The 21,167-nt window shown below is 50.6% G+C and overlaps 1 protein-coding gene across 6 annotated transcripts in view; it reads left to right on the top strand.

The window, feature by feature from the left end:
* Positions 1-21,167, top strand: part of ARHGEF18 (Rho/Rac guanine nucleotide exchange factor 18) — an 84,965-nt gene that overhangs the window by 12,154 nt on the left and 51,644 nt on the right. For 4 of the 6 annotated variants that reach the window (XM_074337756.2, XM_074337758.2, XM_019757585.3 and 1 more), the window contains exons 3-10: positions 5,519-5,775; positions 6,481-6,631; positions 7,292-7,406; positions 8,025-8,082; positions 8,425-8,469; positions 8,929-9,006; positions 10,027-10,129; positions 10,249-10,390. In XM_074337756.2, the coding sequence (XP_074193857.2) occupies positions 5,519-5,775; positions 6,481-6,631; positions 7,292-7,406; positions 8,025-8,082; positions 8,425-8,469; positions 8,929-9,006; positions 10,027-10,129; positions 10,249-10,390 (949 nt within the window). Of the gene's footprint in view, positions 1-5,518; positions 5,776-6,480; positions 6,632-7,291; positions 7,407-8,024; positions 8,083-8,424; positions 8,470-8,928; positions 9,007-10,026; positions 10,130-10,248; positions 10,391-17,028; positions 17,204-21,167 lie in introns of those variants that run through there. The other 2 variants (XM_074337755.2, XM_074337761.2) reach the window with 2 other exon arrangements.

Below are 21,167 nucleotides of genomic sequence, written 5' to 3'. Positions count from 1 at the left end.
CTCCACTCCGCATCTTGCATAATCTTTCTGGGGGCAAGTCACAGCCCCCCCGGCCTCCCTTGCACCACATTGTGGAGCACCACATTTCAGAAATGAAATCCTAACTTGGCCTACCAGGCCTGCTGGCCTGGCCCTATTGCCCCACCTCCAGCGATAAGGAGCGCTTGCCAGTTGTTAGAAGGACTGTGAGTCCTCAAGCCTGCACGCGGGCTCCTGAAAATCCTGTTCTTTTGTTGCCCGAAAAGCCCTCACCCACAGCCTCTGCCTAGACAATCCGACTTGTTCCTCAGGGCTTCACTCGCTGTCACTTCCTCTAGGAAGACCCCCGCCACCCCGATTTCTTTGTTTCTCTTCTTTCCTCCCTCCCTTCCTTCCTTTCTCTCTTCCTTTTACATTTAGTAGGTTTTTTTATTGAAAGTCTATGAACTGACAAGATGTACATCATTTCTAAACGCATGAACCTTGACCAGCATAGCCAGTTCAAGAACTCATTTACACGTCATGTGGAGATGATTTTATGTGGTTGGAAATAGGGGTGTTCTGGTTTTGTTCGGGCTGTGGAAGCTATCTAAAGATTGTCTAACTTTTCCTAATGAACTTGTACTTAGTAGGTTTTCCCATCAATGAGTACCTTGGGTTTTGTACTTTTAAAAGGGGGGTTTTTCTAAGTAAATTTCCAACCTAGAATTCCTGTCCCTCTGGACAGGGTCAGCTGACTCCCCTCAGTTCTTCCCCAGCCCACTTCCTGGAACATTGATTGTAATTGCTGGGTTTAATCGCCACTGTTCTATCATACTGATTGTAGTTGCTGGGTTTAATCACCACTCTTCTCCAGGAGGACAGGGGACTGGCTCTGTGACTCTGTGACACGGTCATCAACTTACCAGAGGGAAGGCCCACCACTCCTGAAATATAAAAACTTGAAATATATTATAAAAACAGCAACCATGCTGTTTTTTGCTTCCATTGATCAAGGGCTTGCAATATACAAACCTCATCTCATTTTACCTACAGAGCCGTCCGACCAGAAGGCAGCATTACACCCATTTTAGAGATGACAAAGCTGAGGCCCAGAGAGGTTTAGGAAATTGCCCGAGGTCATGCTGAGCTAATAAAGCCACACCAGGGCTGCAAACCTTGACTAGGGCCTTTCTACCAAGCTGCCACTCAAGAGCCATCTGCCCTGGTATTTATTTGCTATTTTCTTTGGAACCAAATCCCCTTTTTCACAGGATGAGGTGGAGCAAGGAAACTATATGTGTGAAGTTGCTTTGGTATGCTATATTTTCCTAGTAGATGACGAGATAAATAACTACATTGTTAAAAAAAAAAAAAGTTTATTCATCTACTATTTAAATCTGCATGCAGTAAGCCCATCTGCAGAGTGGGGATTCCTGGGATATCTTGCCTCTGGGTCTGAGCCAGGAGCCCATCCCCCAAGGTTCCCCAAGGTCCAGGGATCCTCTCTGAGGTGTCAGGGCCAACATGCAGTGTTTAGTCAGATGCCTGGAAAGGCCCCCATTGGGCCAGCTCTTACCTTGTCTTGCCAGGAAGTGTTGGCAGAAAGGTACAAGTTCCACAGCAAAGCCCCCTGCCGCTCCCTCCCTGGGTGTACCTGCTGAAGGGAGCTGGGACAGCCTGTGCCCCAGCTGCCAGCCACCCCCAGCTCTGGCTGGCTTCCCACTTCTGCCTTGGGTGAGTGAGGCCAGATGCGCAAGAGGGATGGGGGGTCCAGCACAGGCCAAGAGGCTGTTCTGACATGTTTATAGTCATAGGAGGATGAAAACCAGAGACACAAAGAAACTTTTCAGGCAGTGGCGGGGGAAACAGGAGGTGGGTAGAGGTTGTCCAGGAACCAGGGATGGGATTGCAGCGATTTAGGGGCAAGGGCAGAGCTGAAAGGAGGCTGCCACCGAGATTACAGGAGGGCCAGGTGAACCCGGGCCAGCTGGACTCACCGGGGCCAGAGGTGTGCATATTTTGGCAGAGACCAAAGAAGAGGGACCCTGGTCTGTAAAGGACAGATGGAGGTGGCGGAGGGAGAGAAGGGGCAGCCCAGGAAGGGCAACATATCAATGCACTCAAAGGAGAGTGTCCAGAAGAAGGGAAACTGTGGAAAACTGTGGCAGTTCCTCGAAAAGTCAAACATAGAATTACCATGTGATCCAGCAATTCATTCCCCTTGTCTGTATCTACCCAAAAGAACTAAAAGCAGGGACTCTAACAGATATCCACACACCCATGTTCGCAGCAGCATTATTCACAGAAGCAAAAAGGTGGAAGCAACCCCAGTGTCCATTGACAGATGATGGATAAACGCAATGTGGTCCATCCACACAATGAAATGTTATTCAGCCTTAAAAAGGAATGACACTCTGACACATGTTAGAATAAGGATAAACCTTGAAAACATTATGTTGGGACACAAAAGGACAAATATTGTATGGTTCCCTTTCTATGAGTGCCCTAGAGGACTCAGATTCATAGAGACAGACAGTAGATGAAAGGTTTCCAGGGGCTGGCGGAGGCAGAAATGGGGAGTAAGTGTTTAACAAGGGCAGAGTGTCAGTTTGGGAAGGTGAGAAAGTTCTGGAGATGATGGTGGCGATGGCTGCACAACAGTGTGAATGTACTTAATACCACTTAACTGTAAACTTATAAATGGTAAATTTATGTTAGGTATATTGTGCCACAATAAAAAGAGGAAGGGAGAGGTCAGAACTGTAGGGAGCTCCAAGTACCATGTTTCCCCAAAAATAAGACCTAACTGGAAAATAAGCCCTAGCATGGTTTTTCAGGATGACGTCCCCTGAACATAAGGCCTAACGCATCTTTTGGAGCAAAACTTAATATAAGACCAGGTCTTATTTGGGGAAACACGGTAGGTGAAGGCAGGGGAAGAGAGGCGAGAACCCAGTCCTTCCTCATCCCAGGGGACGTCGCCTGCCAGCCAAGACCTGCAGCTCACCATGAGCCTGGCTTTTGCCTGGCGGGTATTTTTTACTTTCCATTGGAAACTTCTTTGAAAATTGCCCACAACAAGCATTAACAGGAATCCCTCTGTCCCCTCTCACCTGGTAAACACTGGCCATGCCCAGCCAAGTTGTCCAGGAGTAGGGCTACGAGACTGAGCAAATAAAATTACAGGGCACCAGTTAGATTTGAACCAAATATTGCAATGTTTGGGATATACTTATACTGAAAAAAGCTATTCATTGTTTATCTGAAATTCAAGTTTAACCAGGTGTCCTGTATTTTTTATCTAATAATCTTATCCTGGGGCCCTCTTGCTGAATTCATGAAGGGGGCCACCTTCAGGCCAACAATTGGGACAGTCTATCATGGGCTTCCTGAAGTCACATGGATGCCTGGGGGCCACGTCTCAGTGTTGGTTTTGAATGAAGCGATGGGAGAGGCCCACCTACTCACTTACCCACCAAACCCTGTATGAGGACAGTCCTAACACAGGCCTGGAAAGGAACAGAGGGACACCTTTCCTAACTTCAAGGAGTCAGGATAATAGGCTGGAAGGCATGCCCAAGTTGGGTTTTCAAGGATGAATAGGAGTTTGCCAGGCTGACTCTAGGTGGGCTGGGAGAAAATGTTCTCCAAGGAGAGGTAAAGGCAGGTGCCCTGGCTAGAAAAACTGACAAAGAGAATGACTGGCAGAGAGAGAGAAAAAGGGCAAAGGAAGCAGAGGAAAAGAACTAGAGAGCAGTGAGTAAAGAAAGAGTATAGAGCACAGATCCAGACAGACCTGAGTTTGAGTCCAGCTCTGCCATTTATTGACTATGTGGCCCTAGGCAAGTCCTTTTTCCTCCCTGAGCCTCAGGCCTCAGTCTCCTGATCTGGAAAGTGGGGCAACAATGCCCCCTGGTGGAACTGCTGTGAGATTAGGGATACATACCTGTGTATCTTTTTCTTTTCTTTTTTAGATTTTTTTTTTTTTTTTATGGGGGAAGGGGAACAGGACTTTATTGGGGAACAGTGTGCACTTCCAGGACTTTTTCTCCAAGTCAAGTTGTTGTCCTTTCAATCTTAGTTGTGGCGGGTTCTGTTCAGCTTCAAGTTGTTGTTCTTTCAGTCTTAGTTGTGGAGGGCGCAGCTCATCTCCAGGTCCAGTTGCCGTTGCTAGTTGCAGGGGGAACAGCCCACCATCCCTTGTGGGAGTCGAACCGGCAACCTTGTGGTTGAGAGGATGCGCTCCAACCAACTGAGCTGTCTGGGAGCTCAGCGGCAGCTTAGCTCAAGGTGCCGTGTTCAATCTTAGTTGCAGGGGGCAGAGCCCACCATCCCTTGCAGGACTCGAGGAATCGAACTGGCAACCTTGTGGTTGAGAGCCCACTGGCCCATGTGGGAATCGAACGGAATCGAACCGGCAGCCTTTGGAGTTAGGAGCACGGAGCTCTAACCGCCTGAGCCACCAGGCCGGCCCACATCTGTGTATCTTTGGTGCCCGGCATGTTGCTGCCTAGTGCGGGTGGGGGGGAGCGGGAGGAGGGAACTTGAGGCTGTAGAGGGGGCAGAAGCAGGAGGGGGCTGACCCTGGAGCGTTTTGAATGGTGCTGAGGAGCTGCAGGAGGCAAAGGCATTGGAGGGACTGACAGCTTAGATGATCCAGACTCCATGCTGGTTGGAGGGAGCAGGGCTGGAAATGGGGAGAGTCGGGCAAGAAGAGCGATTCAAGCGCAGGGTCCAGTACTGTCATTTCTTAACATGTTGATAATCGGTTCATCGTGGATCTCTTTGCATTACTTTTGAGTTGTTTTAGATATTGCATTAAAATATTAATGCACTATTTTCAGGGGCAGCTGGTTGGCTCAGTTGGTTAGAGCGCGGTGCTCTTAACAAGGTTGCCAGTTCGATCCCCACATGGGCCACTGTGAGCTGCTCCCTCCACAACTAGATTGAAACAACTACTTGACTTGGAGCTGATGGGTCCTGGAAAAACACACTTAACCAAAATATATATATATATGTCTTGATTCCTGAGAGTTTCGGTACCCCTTCTTCAATTTTGTGCCAGGGCAAGTGCCTCACTTGCTTCACTCTAGTCCCAGCCTGGGAGGGAGATTTAGGGTCCAGGAGATCCGTGAGGAGTCCGGGGACAAGACTAGGAGCCCCACCACTGCCTGAAATTCCACCATGCATGTCGAGGGTGACGTACCTCCATGAGGTGCTCTGACAAGTTGCGTCTGCAGACACGATCTTCTTCCATGAGCCTTAAAACAAGCCGAGTGAGCCAACAGGACAGGGGTTTCTTGAGACCATCAGATGGAAACTCAGAGAGGGAGGTGAAATCAGGTCTGGCCACCCAGACTTCCAGCCCCTCTTTTGGAATAAGGCCTTGAAGGCTCTGGTGAGACAGAGCACTGGGGGCAGACTACACCCCATTCCACCCCACCTGCTGTGGGAAGGGCACTGAGCCCAGGTTGGCCGGGAAGGGGATGGGCAGGGTCTGAGTGTTGGGGCCTCTGCTGCCTTCAGCCTGGGCCCTCTTCTCCCCGTTGGCCTACAGGAGGAGGTGATCCCTGGGCAGCTCGGAGAAAGCATGGAGGACCTCAGCCTGGACTTGGAGGCCCTTCAAGGTAGCACATATCTCGAGGACCTGGGGCTTGGGGCCCCTTCCCACAGCCAGCCTGGGGGGGCCAAGGGCAGTGGCCCCCCTAGCGAAGCAGAGGGAAGAGATTCATCCTCCAGTTCGGCGGGTTCCACAGGCCTTCCTCAGAGACGCAGCTGGGAGAGGTCACGGAGCTGCTCGGACAGCTGGCAGAGGTGGGTCCCCCACCCCTGCTGCCTTCCATGACACACCCCCAGGATCAGGGGTGTCTGCCCTGGCAGAGTCAGCCCTCTCCCAAGACACACATTCAGGCCCGTGCACAGCCTGTGTGGACACACGAATCCATGTGCACGGGCAAACACAAGCCCAAAATAACGTTGTATGTGCACGCTGCGGGCAAACATGATCGCAGACGTGCACACTTGCCTGCACACACTAGGTATACATACCCACGTTCAACCAGCATGCTTGCACACTTGCCCTGTTCCAACCCATACATATAAACCTAAATGTGTGCCTTGCACACCAGTTGCACACGCACGCAGAAAGCCACAGATGCACCTGGGGTCAAAGCAATTGGATGGTCGACTCCACACACCACAGTGGCAGCCCCAAATGATGGAGGGGGGTGATTTAGCCACCCCCCCACCCATCCCCCTCCACCCCTCTCAAGTCACCCCAACTAGAAAGCCAGTCCATGTAAAAATGGGTGGTCTGTGATGCAACTGTAGCTTCGGCAAATCCCCTAATTGGGCTCTCTCCACATTACCCCTCGGTTAGAGAAAGATCTGGACCCCTCTCTGTGCCCTCCCCCGGAAGCATCAGCTGCAAGTCCTCCCAAGGCCGAGGATGCTGGAGCTGTGACAGCAGCTAGGTGGAAAAGACCCGCTGAAGCCCTACTCCCTTTCTTTTTCCACCAGGCTCAGCCTTGATGCCTCCACTGTGAATGAGGGGCCCTGTCTCCCCCGGACGCTAGCTAGCCTAGCTCTGAACCTGCCTGGAGAGGGTCTGCAGGCCTGGACTAAAGAGTCTCTGTCTGAGGACAGGACCCCAGCAGAGCTCCCAGCCAAGGTGGGTGCAACCTGCAGCCACCCTGGACAATAACGCACCTCTGGGCCCAGGAACCAGCGCTGCTGGTGGGAAGGAGCACTCATCGCAGATGATGGGATTTACCTGTCATGGTGGGGCTGTCCGGTGGGGCTGTCCATGCTGCACTGTAGCCCATGACCAGGGAGTTGCTGAGTCCTGAGATTCCAGCCCAGGCCTGAGGACTCTTCACTGGGGTGGGGTCCACAGCAGGGACTCCTTGGCCAAATACGCAAACCACCTGCTGGAAGGAAGCCCTGTCTGTGATTGGGGTCAGCCACTGGGATCTTGTCTCAGGTCTGGGATGCCAGCTCACGGCTGCGGACCGTGTCTCTGGGCTATGGCCTGTGCCTGGGGCATCTTTGCTCATGACCATGACCTGGGGGGAAATTCCTGATGTGCTGGAATCTGTAGCTCAGTTTCAGGGCTCCAGCCCACGGGTGGGGGTGGGGGTGGGGGCGTCCCTGGGCCTGGACTGTAGCCTGTGGCTGGGGAGGGTATGGCTCTAGCCCTTGGCTGCTAGGAGCATCCATCTGCCCTGTGGCTGGGGGGCGCCCTTGGCTGGAGGCTGGGGACCCTCGATCTGGGAGCCTGACTGCAGCTTGGGGTACCTCCCCAGCTTAGCAAGATGTGTATTCCCTGCAGGAATGTAACAGTCCCGAGAAAAGAGTGAGGTCACGGTCTGTTCCCATGTCGTTTGATGAGATCAGCTCCCTGGAAATCTCTCAGGCCTTGGAGGTGCCCATTCCAGCTGTTCAAGGTAGCCAGGGCTGGGCTTTCCCTCATTCATACCAAGTAGGGTAAGGGGTTTGAGCTGGAGGGTGCCCTGCATGGGGTCCCAGCTGGACCCCAGAGAAGGGAAAGGTGCTGGGGGAGGGGGCGTAGGGTCCCCTGGGTGTCCTGGGGGTTCCAGAGAGCGGGAGGGGCCTCCAGCATCTGCAGCTCCCCCTGCCCCCGGGGTCTAGAGCCAGGGTGGACTACACCATTGCAATGACCTTGCCCTGGGCTCTCTCTCCTCTCTTAGACTCTGTCTCTTTCTTTATTTCCTTGTCTGTCTTTAAATCTCTGTCCTAAGAGCTTGTGTCTCACTGGTGTCAGACAGACCTGCAGGCTAAACCCAAATCCACCACTTTCTAGAGAGTCTCAGCCACCACACAGCTGTCTCTATAAAAATGGGACAATGAGTGTATCCCTTTAGGGCCACTTGGGGGTTCACTGAACGCACACATGCAAAGCACTTAGCATATTGTAAGCAGTGGTGAGAAGCTGAGGACACCTCACTCCTGGCTCTCTGCCTTGGGTCGGGGTCCCATTGCACAGCGCGTCCTGCCCCAGAGCCCCCTCACGACTGTGCCTCCTGGGGTGGGGTTGCTTCCAGGCCTAGAGCCCCCGGTGCTGGAGAGCATGGAAAAGGATCACGTGGAGCCGGGTCATGTGTGAGTGTCTGCCCCACGGTGGGAAAGGACCCCCGTGGACAGCCAAGGGGTCAAGGCTGGGGTGGGGAGCAGTGCAGGTCGTAGCTTTGCTGGCAGTAAGTGACTGGAGCCAGTCCCAGTCCCTCCATAACCCTGGTCTTCACCCCACACCATCCTTCTCCCAGGGGAGGGTCCCAGGTCCCTCAGAAAGTTTCCAGCATAGCATTAGGAGAGGGTTTGGGGCTCCCGGTTAGGGTCTGCATCGGGACCCCGGGCCTGGTGGGGTGATCCCAACTCATCCTGGGGAGTATGTCTGTAATTTGGGGCAACTCTGGGCTATTTTTATCCCTTCCCCCCTGTCAGGCTGATTGTCCAGCAGGTACTGCAAGAACTTCGACAGTACCATGGGTAAGTGGGAAGGGGGGCGGGGGTGGGGATGAGGGGGAGGACAGATGCGGGGAGCAGGTGTTAGAAGACAAGGTGAAATGGTCACAGGAGAGGTGGGGGGGGACCGGTGAGGGAAAGGACAGGGGACATCAGCCAGGGAGGAGCAAGATGCCACTAGCCTATGAGGTACCTTTGCACAAATGAGAACAGGTGCCACTTTCCCGGACACTGCCATCTGTTAGAAAATCTCCCTGACATACTACTGATTTTGTTCCACCGAGAGGTGTCACTGCCCTCTGCTGGAATACCACCCCAGTGACCACATGCATAAGCCCACATGTGAAGGAAGGGTGGACACCGCTCAGACGGGGCACCTGGCACACAGCTATCCACAGAAGCCCTGAGGGAGAGGGGCAGGAAGGGGCAGCTGGGGCTTTGGGGGGCTGCTGTCCCAGGTGTCTGTTCCCTCTGGTCCTGCAGGGCCCGGCAGAGGGCTCGCTTGTCGGTCGGCCCTGGAGGAGCCCACTCAAGCCTCACCTGGTTTGAGTTCCTGTCCGAGTGAGTTCGCAGAGCTGCTGCAGATGGGAGCTGTGGGTGGGTGGGCAGGGGGCCAGCACTGGATTCAAACAAACAGCTTACCAGTGGCCCTCTGTGCCTGGCTCTGAGATGGGGGCCTCCATCCTCTCACTAGAGCCACCAAAGGCAACAGTGGGAGTAGCAGATGGGTGGGGGCTGGGAGGAGTCCTCACACACCCTAGGAGGGCAGAGGAAGACTTCCTGGAGGAGGTTACAGCTTGAGCTGGGTTCCAGTAGAAGAGTAAGAGTTTGCCAATATGTGGAAATAAGGATGGAGAAAAGAAAACAGTGCCTTCTGGGGGAACTGCAGGGCACCTAGGGAATAGTGTCAGCGTGAAGCAGGGAGGAGGGACTGTGAGGGAGTCAGCAGAGGCCAGATCACCTCTGCAAAGCTAAGATGCACAGCTCTCTTGTGACTGATAATGGTGAGCACAGCTAGGATTGCAGGCAGGTGGGGTGCAGACTGGAGGTGTGGGAATCTCCCTCCAGGAGTAGATTCTGCTGGGGCTAGGTTTGTTTGTTGCTGACTTAATAAATAAGTATTTATAAAATGAGGATATGCCTGTAATCCAGGAGGCATGGAGGTGATCTGGGGCTGACGTGTTAGGGGGAAAGGGGAGCCAGATTTGAGAGAAATCCCACAGGAAGAATGGGCAGGATTGATAGGCTGATTAGCTATGGGGGGAGGGTTAATCTGAGGGAGGAGGTAGAGATGGACAGAGCCAAGGTTTCCAGCCCAGGCCCATCAAGGGACCTCAAGACCATGTCCGTGTCCCGCTGCAAACCCGGTCCCTGCAGTTCCAGGAACTTTGCAAGCGGTTGAAAACGTTCGTTGAGTGAGAGAAAGAAGGAGAGAGTTAGGGACAACAGAAGGGGTAAAACAGGAAGAGGAGGCCAGAGGGAGATGGATCTCAGGTGGATTCCAGGAGCCACAGGCAGGACTGGCTGAGCAGAGCCCTCCGGGCCTGCTGCCCCCTCCTCATTGATCTTCCCCCCCTTTAGGAGCGAGGATGGTGCCAGCAAGATGGAGAGGAGTGACAGGGGCACCGGGGTGAAGCGCAGACTCAGCTTCCTCCGTGGTCGAGTCAACAGGCAGAAGGAGAAGGTCAGAGGGCTGGGCCAGGGGGTGGGGCCCCTGCCATCCCCAGCTTGTCAGGGTGCCATGTGATTCACGGCAGATCTGGATGCACAGGGCATTCTAAGTCCCAGCTCTGTCCCCCACAGGGGAAGAACCCAGTGTATCTAAAGGACAAAGGTCAGGATGCTCGAGAGAGGAAGGAATGTGTCAACGGCCACCAGCTGGCACGAGGAGCCTTCTTCAGCCACTCCAACTGCCCCCTGTGCGGCGAACTCTTTCTGAACTCTGGTAAGTCTGGTGGCCCAGCCTGTCCCCCCGGATGGCAGCCACCTTCTCTGCTTTACTTCCTCTAAATCGCTCTCATGGCCTCCTTTGCTCTTTGCATTCTTGTCCCTTTGCATTTCACCCTTGCCAAGGGTGGGCCGACCTCAGCTCCCTGGAGAGCAGCAGGTCCCTAAAGGCGGGGACCATTTGGTTAGATTACGGCCTGCAAAGTGCCCTTGAGTCTCAGCCTCTGTCATTGCAAACATCCTCTTGTAAAATCCAGGCTCAGGAAGAATATGATTAATAGTTAGCTAGGGCTGTGTAACAAAGTACCACAACCTGATACTGTTGTTCAGCTTAAACAACAGAAATGTATTGTCTCACAGTTCTGGAGAAATCTGAGATCAAGGTGCCAGCAGGGCTGAGCTCCCTGTGCGGGCACTAGGGGTGGGTCCATTCCAGGAGACTCTCCTGGCTTCTGGGAATTCCTTGGCCTCTGACAGCAGAACTCCAGTCTTCACAGCGCATCCTCCCTGCGCGCATCTCTGTGTCCCATTTGCCCTTTTTATAAGGACACCAGTCATATTGCATTAGGGGCCCACCCTACTCCAGTGTGACCTCATCTGAACTAACTATATCCGCAATGACCCTATTTCCAGGTAATGCCACCTCCTGAGATACTGGGGGTATTAGGAATGCAACCTATGGTCGGGGAAGGGGGACACAATTCACCCCATAGCAGGCAGCCTTGTGCCTCCCAGAGCTCTCAAGGGAATAACGATAAGGATCTCTGCTCGGAAAAGAGTGCTGGGTTCAAGAGGCCCTAGAGGGAAATGACTCTGGTCTTTTCTGGTGTTTAGAATTCCATCTTTTTAAAAATGAGCCTCACTTTGTAGGGATGCAGAGGAGGAGGCGGCCACTACGTATCAGAAAACATGTGTGTGCAGGTTGTAGCTGAGAATTCAGACTGTGGACGGTGGCAGGCAGGATTCAGGCTGGTGCAGGGTCCGCCACCTGGGCGCTATTGTGGGGGGGCTGTTCTGTGCATTGCAGGATGTTGAGCAGCTTCCATGGCCTCCACCCACTAGATGCCAGTAGCCCGCCTCCCATGACATGACTCCAGACACAGCCAAATGTCCCCTGGGGAGCAGGATTGTCCCTGCGAGGATCTGTGGGCTAGTGAGATACAGAACAGGACCGAGGGTGGACCGTGCAGTGAGAACGACACCTCCACCCATGGGGCAGGTGCCTCCCCGTGACCTGAGCCACAGGTTTTGCATTTGTTGCCTCTCCTGGCTCCATAGGTGGGCATTTTCTTTCTTCCTCATTCCTGCCTTTTCCCAGAGTACTGTTTTCACAGACCTAGGGCTGTGGGTGTCCTGCTAGGGGCTGCTATTGTCAGCAGTGTTCCGTTTTGAACTTTTCTCTCCATCAGACGAGTTCCAACCTGCTTTCTGACACACAGGCGTCTTCAGCGGGGCCTTGTATGGGCTTTGTAAAGTGCAAAGTGCTCTGGCAACTTCAGCGTCTTGAAGTCCTTTTTTCTCTTTTCTTTCTTTCTTTTATTTTTTGGAAGTCCTTCAAGCAGCAGATGATTTCCTGATTCTGCTGACTTCCTGTGCTCTTCTGGGGGCTCTGAGGTCTGCTGGATACAGGGGGCCTTCCTGGAGGGCCAGGATCAAGCCTCCGGAGCCCTATCTTGGGCATCTAATTCAAGGGGCAAGTGAGAGATTGGCATAAAGAAGGGTGAGGCCGAAGACCTAGAACCAGCCATAGACAGCACATAAGTTACAAGCGGCTGCTCTCGCACTACAACAGCAGCACAGAGCATTTTGCATCACGCTCACAAAGCTGAAAATATTCACTGTGGGACTCTGGACAGAAAACGTTTGCTGACCCTTGAGCTAGCTTACCCTGCAGCAAGGAAGACCCAAGAAAGTGACTTACCTGAGCCAGCAGATCAATAAACCCTTTACTTATATGACTGGAAAATTGAGGGTTCCAACAAGGACTAATTTTCCGGTATGTCACTTGGCAATCGCAGAAGACTTTGCACAAATAATAAGAATAATGGGTAACAATACATCGCTGAGCACTTACAATATCCCAAACACCATGTGCTTTAAATGCAGTTCCTCCTTAGCCATCACAACAGCCCTCTAAGATAGGCACTAGTACTTCCCCTTTCTACAGATGAGGAAACTGAGGCCCAAAGGAGTTAAGTTCTCCTCCAAGGTCACACAGTCAGGATTCAAGCTCAGAGCCTGAACCCTTGACCATCAATCCATGGCCATATCACACCATTTGATATTTCAAAATAATAATAAAATAATCTTTTAATTTTTTTTGGTTGTACCAAAGGTAAAATTTTATATTTTAAAAGAAAATAAATACCTCAATTTAAAAAAAAAAAGAAAAAGAAAGAAAACAAAAGACATGGAGAAAAAAGAAAATTAAATTACAGATGCATGAAGAACAAAAGTGTGGTACATCAAAGACACTGTTGTTTGATGTGCTTACTGTCAATATTTGGCGGCAATTTTTAAGGTTTTCCCATAAAAATGGCATTAATAACAGCTCTGTACACTAATATTTAAAATAGTAGGAAAGAGAAAACACTTTCATACCATATTTTTACAAACTGTTCTAAAGACCCCAAACTCGTGCTCAGTTGTTTTTCCTTTGCTTTAAAATAAGCTATCAGGAATTCTAAACCAGGCAAAAATCGCCTGGATCGTATATAAGCATTCAGACTTGCAAAAATGTTTTACAATGAGTCCATACCTTCTATAAAAGCCTAAAATAGCTAAGGGAAGACTAGAGTTTATTTTCAAATTCTATGACTGGCTTCCTATAATCTCTTATCTGTAGACTTACTGGCGAAATACCAGACATTAAGGATGAGATTTAATTCTTTGGTATAATCATGACACTGTAATTGATTGCTTTCCGTGGCTAGCATAAACCATTGAGTAACCAAGGCTAGAATATAGTGCGAGGCAGACAGGAGCCATAACTTAATGTTTTGTTTTGTTACAGGAAAAATCAACACTAATTATATACTCTAGAGAAAGGAACACCTACTTAGGGATTTTAACATGATAGCAAACCAAGAGGTCAAACTTCGAAATGACTTCAAACTATTATACACAATGACTATAAGTTATAGCTGGAATATTTTGCTGCATGTTGGTAATATACCCTAATTTAGAGCATATAAATATCTGAGGACTCTTAACACCATCCTGGCACAACAGACTCACTCCTCCTACCCCTCCCCCGAGGAGGGGACCCCATTTCTCCCCTAAACTTTTAATTTTAGATTTACAGAAAGGGAAAAAGAGAGGAGAGACGGTCCCCTCCTACCTTTCACCCAGCTTCCCCTAATGCTAACGTTTTATATGACCACAGTACATTGGTCACAGTTTAGGACCCAACACTGGTACGATTGTATTTACCAAACTCTACACTTCATTCAGATTTCACCAGGTTGGTTTTTTGTTTGTTTGTTTGTTTGTTTGTTTTTCATTGAGGTTCTCTTTCAACTCAGGACACTACATTATCTTTTTTTTTTAATTTATTGGGGTGACAATTGTTAGTAAAATTACATAGATTTCAGGTGTACAATTCTGTATTACATCATCTATAAATCCCATTGTGTCTACATTATCTTTAATCATCCTGCCTCTTCCGTCTCTCTGGTCTGTGACAGTCCCTTAGTCTCTCCTTATTGTTCATGACCTTGACAGTCTTGAGAAGTATTAGCCAGGTGTCTTGTACCATGTCCCCCAATCTAAGTGTGTCTGATGTTTTCTCATAATGAGACAGAGGTTATAGGTTTGAGAAACAAACTTTGTTTCATCATATCAGAGGGCAACTGCTATGGATATGACATCCCTGCAGATGTTCAGCTTCATCACCTGGTTAAGGTAACACCTGCCAGGTTACTATTTTTCTCTCCCTACTATATTCTTTAGAAATGAGTCGCTCAACCAGGTCCACCCTCAGGATGGTAGGACTGAAGCTCCATCTCCTGGAGACATCATTTGATTTCAAGGACTATACTTTGAGATCACAGAAGATTTGATGTTGTGTAAAAGAAATGATGTGGGTACATACGGGCAGGAGTAGCATCTATCATCATCATCATCATTATTCTTATTTGTTGTTATTGTTGGGGCAAAGCTAGCATCTGAATCATAGACCCTAACGCTGGGCTATGAACACAGCCACCACACCTGTCTAAGGAGACACGTGAGGCCAGAACAGCTGTGTCTCACTCCCAACAGGCTAAGAGCATGCACTTCCTGCATCTAACTTGCCACAAGCCTACCTACTGTCAGAGGTATTCAAAGCCACGTGTCACAGTCTGTCCCCTAGAGGAAACAGCCCCACAGTAAGTTAAACAGAACAGGGAATGAGTCACTCTCTAGGCAATTATGGAAGGTGGGTCTCCAGGGTAAAGCTGAGACCAGAGACCAGCCCCACTAAAGGAACACCACTGCAGACAGTCCTTCCTGTTCCTGGCCTTGACCTGGAGGCCCTTCATGGCCTGACCCTGCCTGCCCCTCCGCCCTACTCTCTTACTATTCAGCCACACAAGCTCCATGGCCCAGACACCCTGAAATCTATGGCGCCCCTTGCACATCACCTGAGTTTTGGTCATTCAGTGCTGTTCCTGGAACTCCCTGGGCCACCTAATTCTTACTCACCCTTTAAAACCCAAGAAGCCTCTGTTAGGTGACTGTATAAATGTCTCAGTGTCTCTGAGGCCATTTGCTGTCAGCTAAGGGCCATTCTGCCCCCTGGGGACATTTGGCAATGTCTGGAGACATTTTTGATTATCAGGACTGGGGGTGCTACTTACATCTAGTGGGTAGAGGCCAGGGATGCTGTGTAACATCCCCCAATGCACAAGACAGGCCCCCACTACAGAGAATTATCCAGCCCAATGGTCGATAATGCCAAGACTGAGAAACACTGCCTTAGATTTAAGTTCCCTGTGTCTCCTTAGCTCTTAGCAGAGTCCCTGGCTCATGATAAGGACGGAATAAATACAGAATGGTTGTGTGGGTAAAAGAAAGACCAAAGATACCTCTCCTTCTTGCCAGCCTCCTTTAAAAAGTCAGTTTCCACATTTAGGGGAGAATTGTGTCACCTGGAGGTTTCTATAATCAAGGTGACTATAGAAATAAGGATCATATCACTCTTTCTGCTTAAAATTGCCAATGGCTCCCATTGCCTTTGGGACAAAGTCCAAGTCATAGCAATTCAGACAATGAACATTTACGGATCATTGAAACCTCAAAAGAACCTGTATTGGGGCTTCTGACTTCGATCACAGTGGGGTGTCTGACGAAGCATGTGCTTTCACTTCTGGATTCTCCAGTTCCCTGGATATGCTTCTCCTCTTGGCCATAAAGACTGGACTTAAACTGAAGCTAGGTCACTTGGGGACTCCGCCCCCACCCTGTTTCCGAACGGTGGGCTCTTGATCACAGATCGTGTGCGTTTGGTTTGGGAAGGTCTTGGCCTGGTGAACCAGCTTGAACCTTGGAGAGGTAGTTGGCTCCTCTCCTGGTTACTACCCAACGGTCCCACCTGTGAGGGACCTGGATTGGACAAGCAGCCTCAGGGCTGGGATGTCTGATGGTACCTGAGGGGGGGCTGACACTGGAGGAGGCATCTGGCATGCCTACAGTTGTCTAAGAACACCTGTGTGGGGGTATCCAGCATGTGTTTCAGACTCTGAACACCTGCTTAGGGGTATCTGATCACATCTGTATTGAGGGTATCTGGTTTGTGTTTTGGAGGAAACTAAACGTTCCTGTTTAGGGTCTCTGATACGTTTCCGGGTGTCAAAGCCAGTTTGGGGGTATCTGATGGCTCTTACGTGAAGGCCGGTACTTTGGGATATTTGGCATGTTTTTCAGATTCTGAATGTTAGTATTGGGATAGCTAACAGACCTAAATGGGGTGTCTGAAAGCATGTTTTGGGTATCTGATAGCACCTGCCTGGGTGTCTGGCATGTGTTCAGGGTATCTGGTAGTACGTATGCTAGGGACCGCCTGAGAGGTATATAACTAATTTGTCCCAGACGTTTAGTTAGTGCTACTTGTAGTTTACATTGCCCCTTCTTCGCAGGTGACATATAGTTTTCTCCATTTCTTGTACCCTCCCCTCAGACTTCTTGCCCCCAGACTCACCACCAACCCCAGGCGCCAGCTGACATCCCCCCTAGGCACCCCTGATTCCCCCAAGGCGCCCCCCAGCCCAAGTGTCCTCCCCACCCAGAACCTCCCCGCCCCACTAATCACCTAGGCTCCCGTTGACCCCACAAACCCCCCCCCCACCCCCGCTGATCTCCCTCAGGATTCCCCCTAGACGCTCCTTGACCCCGCTGATATTCCAGGGCCCCATTGACCCCCTTCCCCAAAAAAGCCTCCTAACCCTGCTGACCCGCCCCTCTAGAATCGCCCTCATCCTCATCGCAAGTACCCTCCCCGATCAGTCCCGGCGCCCCCAACAAGGCTGAGCGGACACCCCCTTCCCCCGCTCCAAGTTCAACCTGAAGCAAAGTTCTGCGGACCCACCTGCCGTGAGGCCCCACCTGCCGTGAGGCCCCGCCCCTTCGGGGACCACTCCCACTGACCCGCCCCCCGGGGACGGGGATGGGGACGGGGACGGGGCCGCGCGTGCGCGACTCTCCGGTGCGGCTTCCCGCTTCCGGCTCCGCGCTGCGGGTGGCTGTGGATCTGCAGAGGCCGGGCAGCGGAAACGGTGGCGAGACTGGCGGAGCAGCGGACGGCGAGCGGCCTGCGGGGAACCCGGCCGAGGTGAGGGCGGTGGGGCGGGCGCGAGGAAAACGGGACTCGGGAGGGAGGCCTCGGACCTCGGGAAGGTGCCGTCGGACCCTTGGGGCGGCTGCGGACGCGGGACCCCTGGGGCTGCCCCGGCCTCCGGCAGGGCCCCGCTGGACTCCACCAAGCTGACGGGCGGGCCCTGCCGCTCAGGCTGCCCCTTCCGTGCATGGGGGCTCTGTTTGGCCAATGCAGAGGTGAAGGCGATGCCCGCCGGCCGATCTGGGCTCCAGCCCTTGGGGCAACCTCCCCTCGATCAAGATGGACTTGTTCTCGGGCTCCAGGTTCAGGGCCACCTGGGGCTGGAACCTGGAATGTACTAATATTCATAACAATAACCAGCACCGAGGTACTTTAGTCCTCCGTGGAGAGCTCACTCTGCAGCAGATGTCCTCTGTGCCAGTGAGCGTTTGGATAACAAAACCCACCAAGTGTGTGTGGACTTTGGGTCTTCTTACTCCGCTCCCCAGTTTCTATCTTGCGGAAAAATTTAGATGGTGTGGTGCAGCTTTCATTGCAAGCAGAAATGTGAGGCCCTCGGTCCTTGCACGGTTTGTGGTCGCTGCTTTCCCTTGTCTTTTCCACCTGTTGCTTTGCTGAGATCCAAGAGGTAGAAGAGATGGCTGGCCCAGAGGGGGAAAAGTTTTCTTGAAGTTTTACCACCAAAGTAAAGAACACTCCCCCGTCCCCCTTGCCTTGTTGAGTAGAGTGGAACTGCACCCAGAGCGCTGAAGGACCCTTCTCTTCTGGTTGACTAGAGTTCAGGATAGTGTGAATAGCCCCAGGCACGGCCAACGGCGATTTGGGGGAGGATTTTGCAGGTACCAGGGGTGAATGATTAATCCTGGAGCTGTATGGAGAAGTGTCAAGAGCACAGGCTTGAATGTCAAATCAGATCTGGGTTCTGGTCCCAGTTTCTACCATATATTAGTCTCAGTCTCCTCATCTTTAAACCGGTGTGAGGGTTGGTTGGGGATTTGATGAGATAATATGCAGTAAGGAGCACAGCAGAGTGCCTAGCAAATGGTGATTGGCTCAATACATGTTATATATTTTGTGTATGTCTGCATGCCCTGTATTTTTAGATTGACATTCCAGGTAACACAGAGTCCGGAAAATTTGGGCATCTCGGTTGTTTGGATTGGGCCATAGTTTACACTTTATGAAGAGTTTGCCGTTTCTATGGGTCTAGCCCTTTTGAGGGAAAAAAAGAAAGTTTTAAAGCATGTAAGAGCATACAGCCAGAGGCATAATAAATTTTGTTCTTGTAAGCGTACTTTGTTTTGCTTTTCATTAGCTTGTCACTTTTAAATGGCATATGTTAGCGATTCTGGGATTCCGTTCTCTCTCTTTTTTAAGTTGACTTGCTAATGCCCCCACTTTGAAAGCTGCGGTGGCGTGTACATTGTTTCTGGCATAAGCTGCAGTATACTTTTCCTTCTTGTCACACAGTAGCAATTATGGCCCTGTAGCCGTTTTCCTTGTCCCCACTCCGGACTAGGGCTGTGCTCACCAGCTGTGCCTCCCCGGGTGTTTACCTTCTACATGTTTAGCATATTTCTGATCTTTCAGTCAAGGTCTCCTTCATTCTTCCTCACTCATCCTGGGGCCTGTTTTCATGTCTTCAAATTCCATCTATGACTTTTACAACAGTTTCATCACAGCTCTCTTAAATAATTTAAAGCCCAGAGAGCTTTAAGTAAGTTCAACCAGTCGTTGTTTCTTTGTTATTTGTTAGTTAAACTTTACTTTTCTCCTGAAAGCGGTGAAGAGCTGCTGTGTTTTTAAAACCCTCTCCAGGTGCAAAACAATTCCGGTCACAGCTCTGGAGCAGCCTGTGGGACGTTTTTTTGGAGGAGGAATGTGGCTGATGGGGGAGGGGACAAGCTGATTAAAATAATGTCCTTCGGGAGATCTCAGTGAAAGGACCCCTGCAGCTGTGCTCCTTTTTTGTTGTTAAAATTGCCTTGCGTGTAAACTAAATTCAACTTGCTTCTCTTCTCTGCTTTTGTTCTTAGGTTCATAGTTTCGACTGAGTATAAAGTTGCAGTTGGTTATGTCCTAAGTAGCAAATACGCTGATTCATATCAGCTCTTGAAAAAAAATTCTAAAGGTTTAACTAAGTATACATTTAGCACCGTGTGGGTGGTTACATTTTAAACTCATGTCATGCACTCTGTTTTTTGATAGAACAGCTTTATTGAGATATAATTCCCGTACTATCAAATTCACCCTCATAGAGTTACGCAGCTGTCACCACTGTCTAATTCCAGAACATTTTATCAGCTGGTCATTCTTAGCGGTGGGTTTCAGGAGGCGAGAAAGGCAAAACGGAGAGAGGGTCTAGGCAGGTTCTGCTCCATCGCAGCGTGGGATGGAGGGAGGGAAGGACCACAGCAAATTACCTGGCTGGAATCCTGAATTTGCTGAGGTTAATTTGCAAAATGAAATTGAGTTTAGAAAGAATAAGCCGTGAAGTCATCCACAGTAGGGGTTCGTGTACTCATTAGTCCCCTCACAAGAGTGACGTGGATAGAGATTGAGTAGACACAGTATAAAGCAAAATACTCAGCATCGTTGGGCATCAGAAGCAGGACAGGAGTCGGCTCTGTGGCCTTCATAATGCCAGGTGATCGATGGCGGGTCATTGTGAACCTTTGCGGTATCCACTCGGGGGCTCCTAACTGAAGAATTTAAAGAGAGATGGGAAGACGGAAACACTGTGGGTGGGACTGGAGAATGGGGCAGTCACTGTGGGAAGCAGTCTGGCAGTTCCTCAGAAGGTTCAACAAAGAATGACCATATGGTCCAGCAGTTCCACTCCTAGGTACATACGTGCCTAAGAGAAATAAAAACATAGGTTCCCATAAAAACTGGCACACAAATGTTCATGGAGCATTATTCACAGTCGCCAAAAGGTGCAAACAACCCCAATATCCATCAGCTGGTGAATGGAGAAATAAAATGTGGTATTTTCGTGCAATGGAATATTATTCACCCACAAAAAGGAATTAGGCTCTGCTACACACTACAACATGGATGAGCCTGGAAAAGGCCACATAGTGTCCGATTCCATTTATATGAGATATCCAGAACAGGCAAATCCATAGAGACAAAAGGTAGATTAGTGGTTGCCTGGGGCTGGTGGGAGTGGGAAACAGAGAGTGACATCTAAGAGGGGTGGAGTTTCTTTTGGGGGTGTTAAAAATGTTCTAAAATTGATTGTGGTGGTGGATGTACAACTGTGACTGTACTAAAAGCCATTGAATTATACATTTTAAAAGGGTGGATTGTGCAGTATGTGAATTCCAGCTCAATAAAGCTGTTATGTAAGAGTGGGGAGGAGGCAGGATGAGAACTAGACGCACAGTGGAAACGATTGTGGGTGTCGGACAGAATTGTAAGAAACGGTTTGACACTGGGAAGCTAGAGGCCAAGGGGTAAAGATCGGACAACCCTAGAGAAAAAGGGATAGCTCACCAACATAAATGGTATGGGGCTGAATTGTTGACAATAGATTCTTCTTATCCTAAAGTCCAGTATAGACTCAGGTCCCTGCCAAGTGCAGATGGTTACAAAGTCCTCTGTGCCGTCCATTGTGACAGGGGATAAGGCAGAGATGGGGGCTGGAATTTCCCCATGGACATAGCCCAGGCATAGGCAGGAAAGCCCTCTTTGTTGGGAGCGGTGGTGGTGGGGCAGCGCCCAGCAGCTGTTGGCACAGGGGGAAGAGCACGCATGAAGCCTCAGAGTCAGGAAACTTGCTGGTGATCGGTCGGAGCCGAAGCGGGTGTTGCATAGGTGGAGGTGTTATCTTGGAGGCCGTCATGGCTATTCCCATCAGTGGGTGGAGAATGACTTGGAAAGGGTGGAGGCTGCAGCAGGGAGGCCTGTTGGGAGGTGACTTGGATCTGAACAGTGTGGAAAGAGGTCAGACTTC

Source organism: Rhinolophus sinicus, chromosome 15 (genome assembly GCF_057876585.1).
Source record: "Rhinolophus sinicus isolate RSI-liver-muscle chromosome 15, RSI-T2T, whole genome shotgun sequence".
Classification (NCBI taxonomy): domain Eukaryota; kingdom Metazoa; phylum Chordata; class Mammalia; order Chiroptera; family Rhinolophidae; genus Rhinolophus; species Rhinolophus sinicus.
This window is presented reverse-complemented; position numbering and strand designations above follow the sequence as displayed.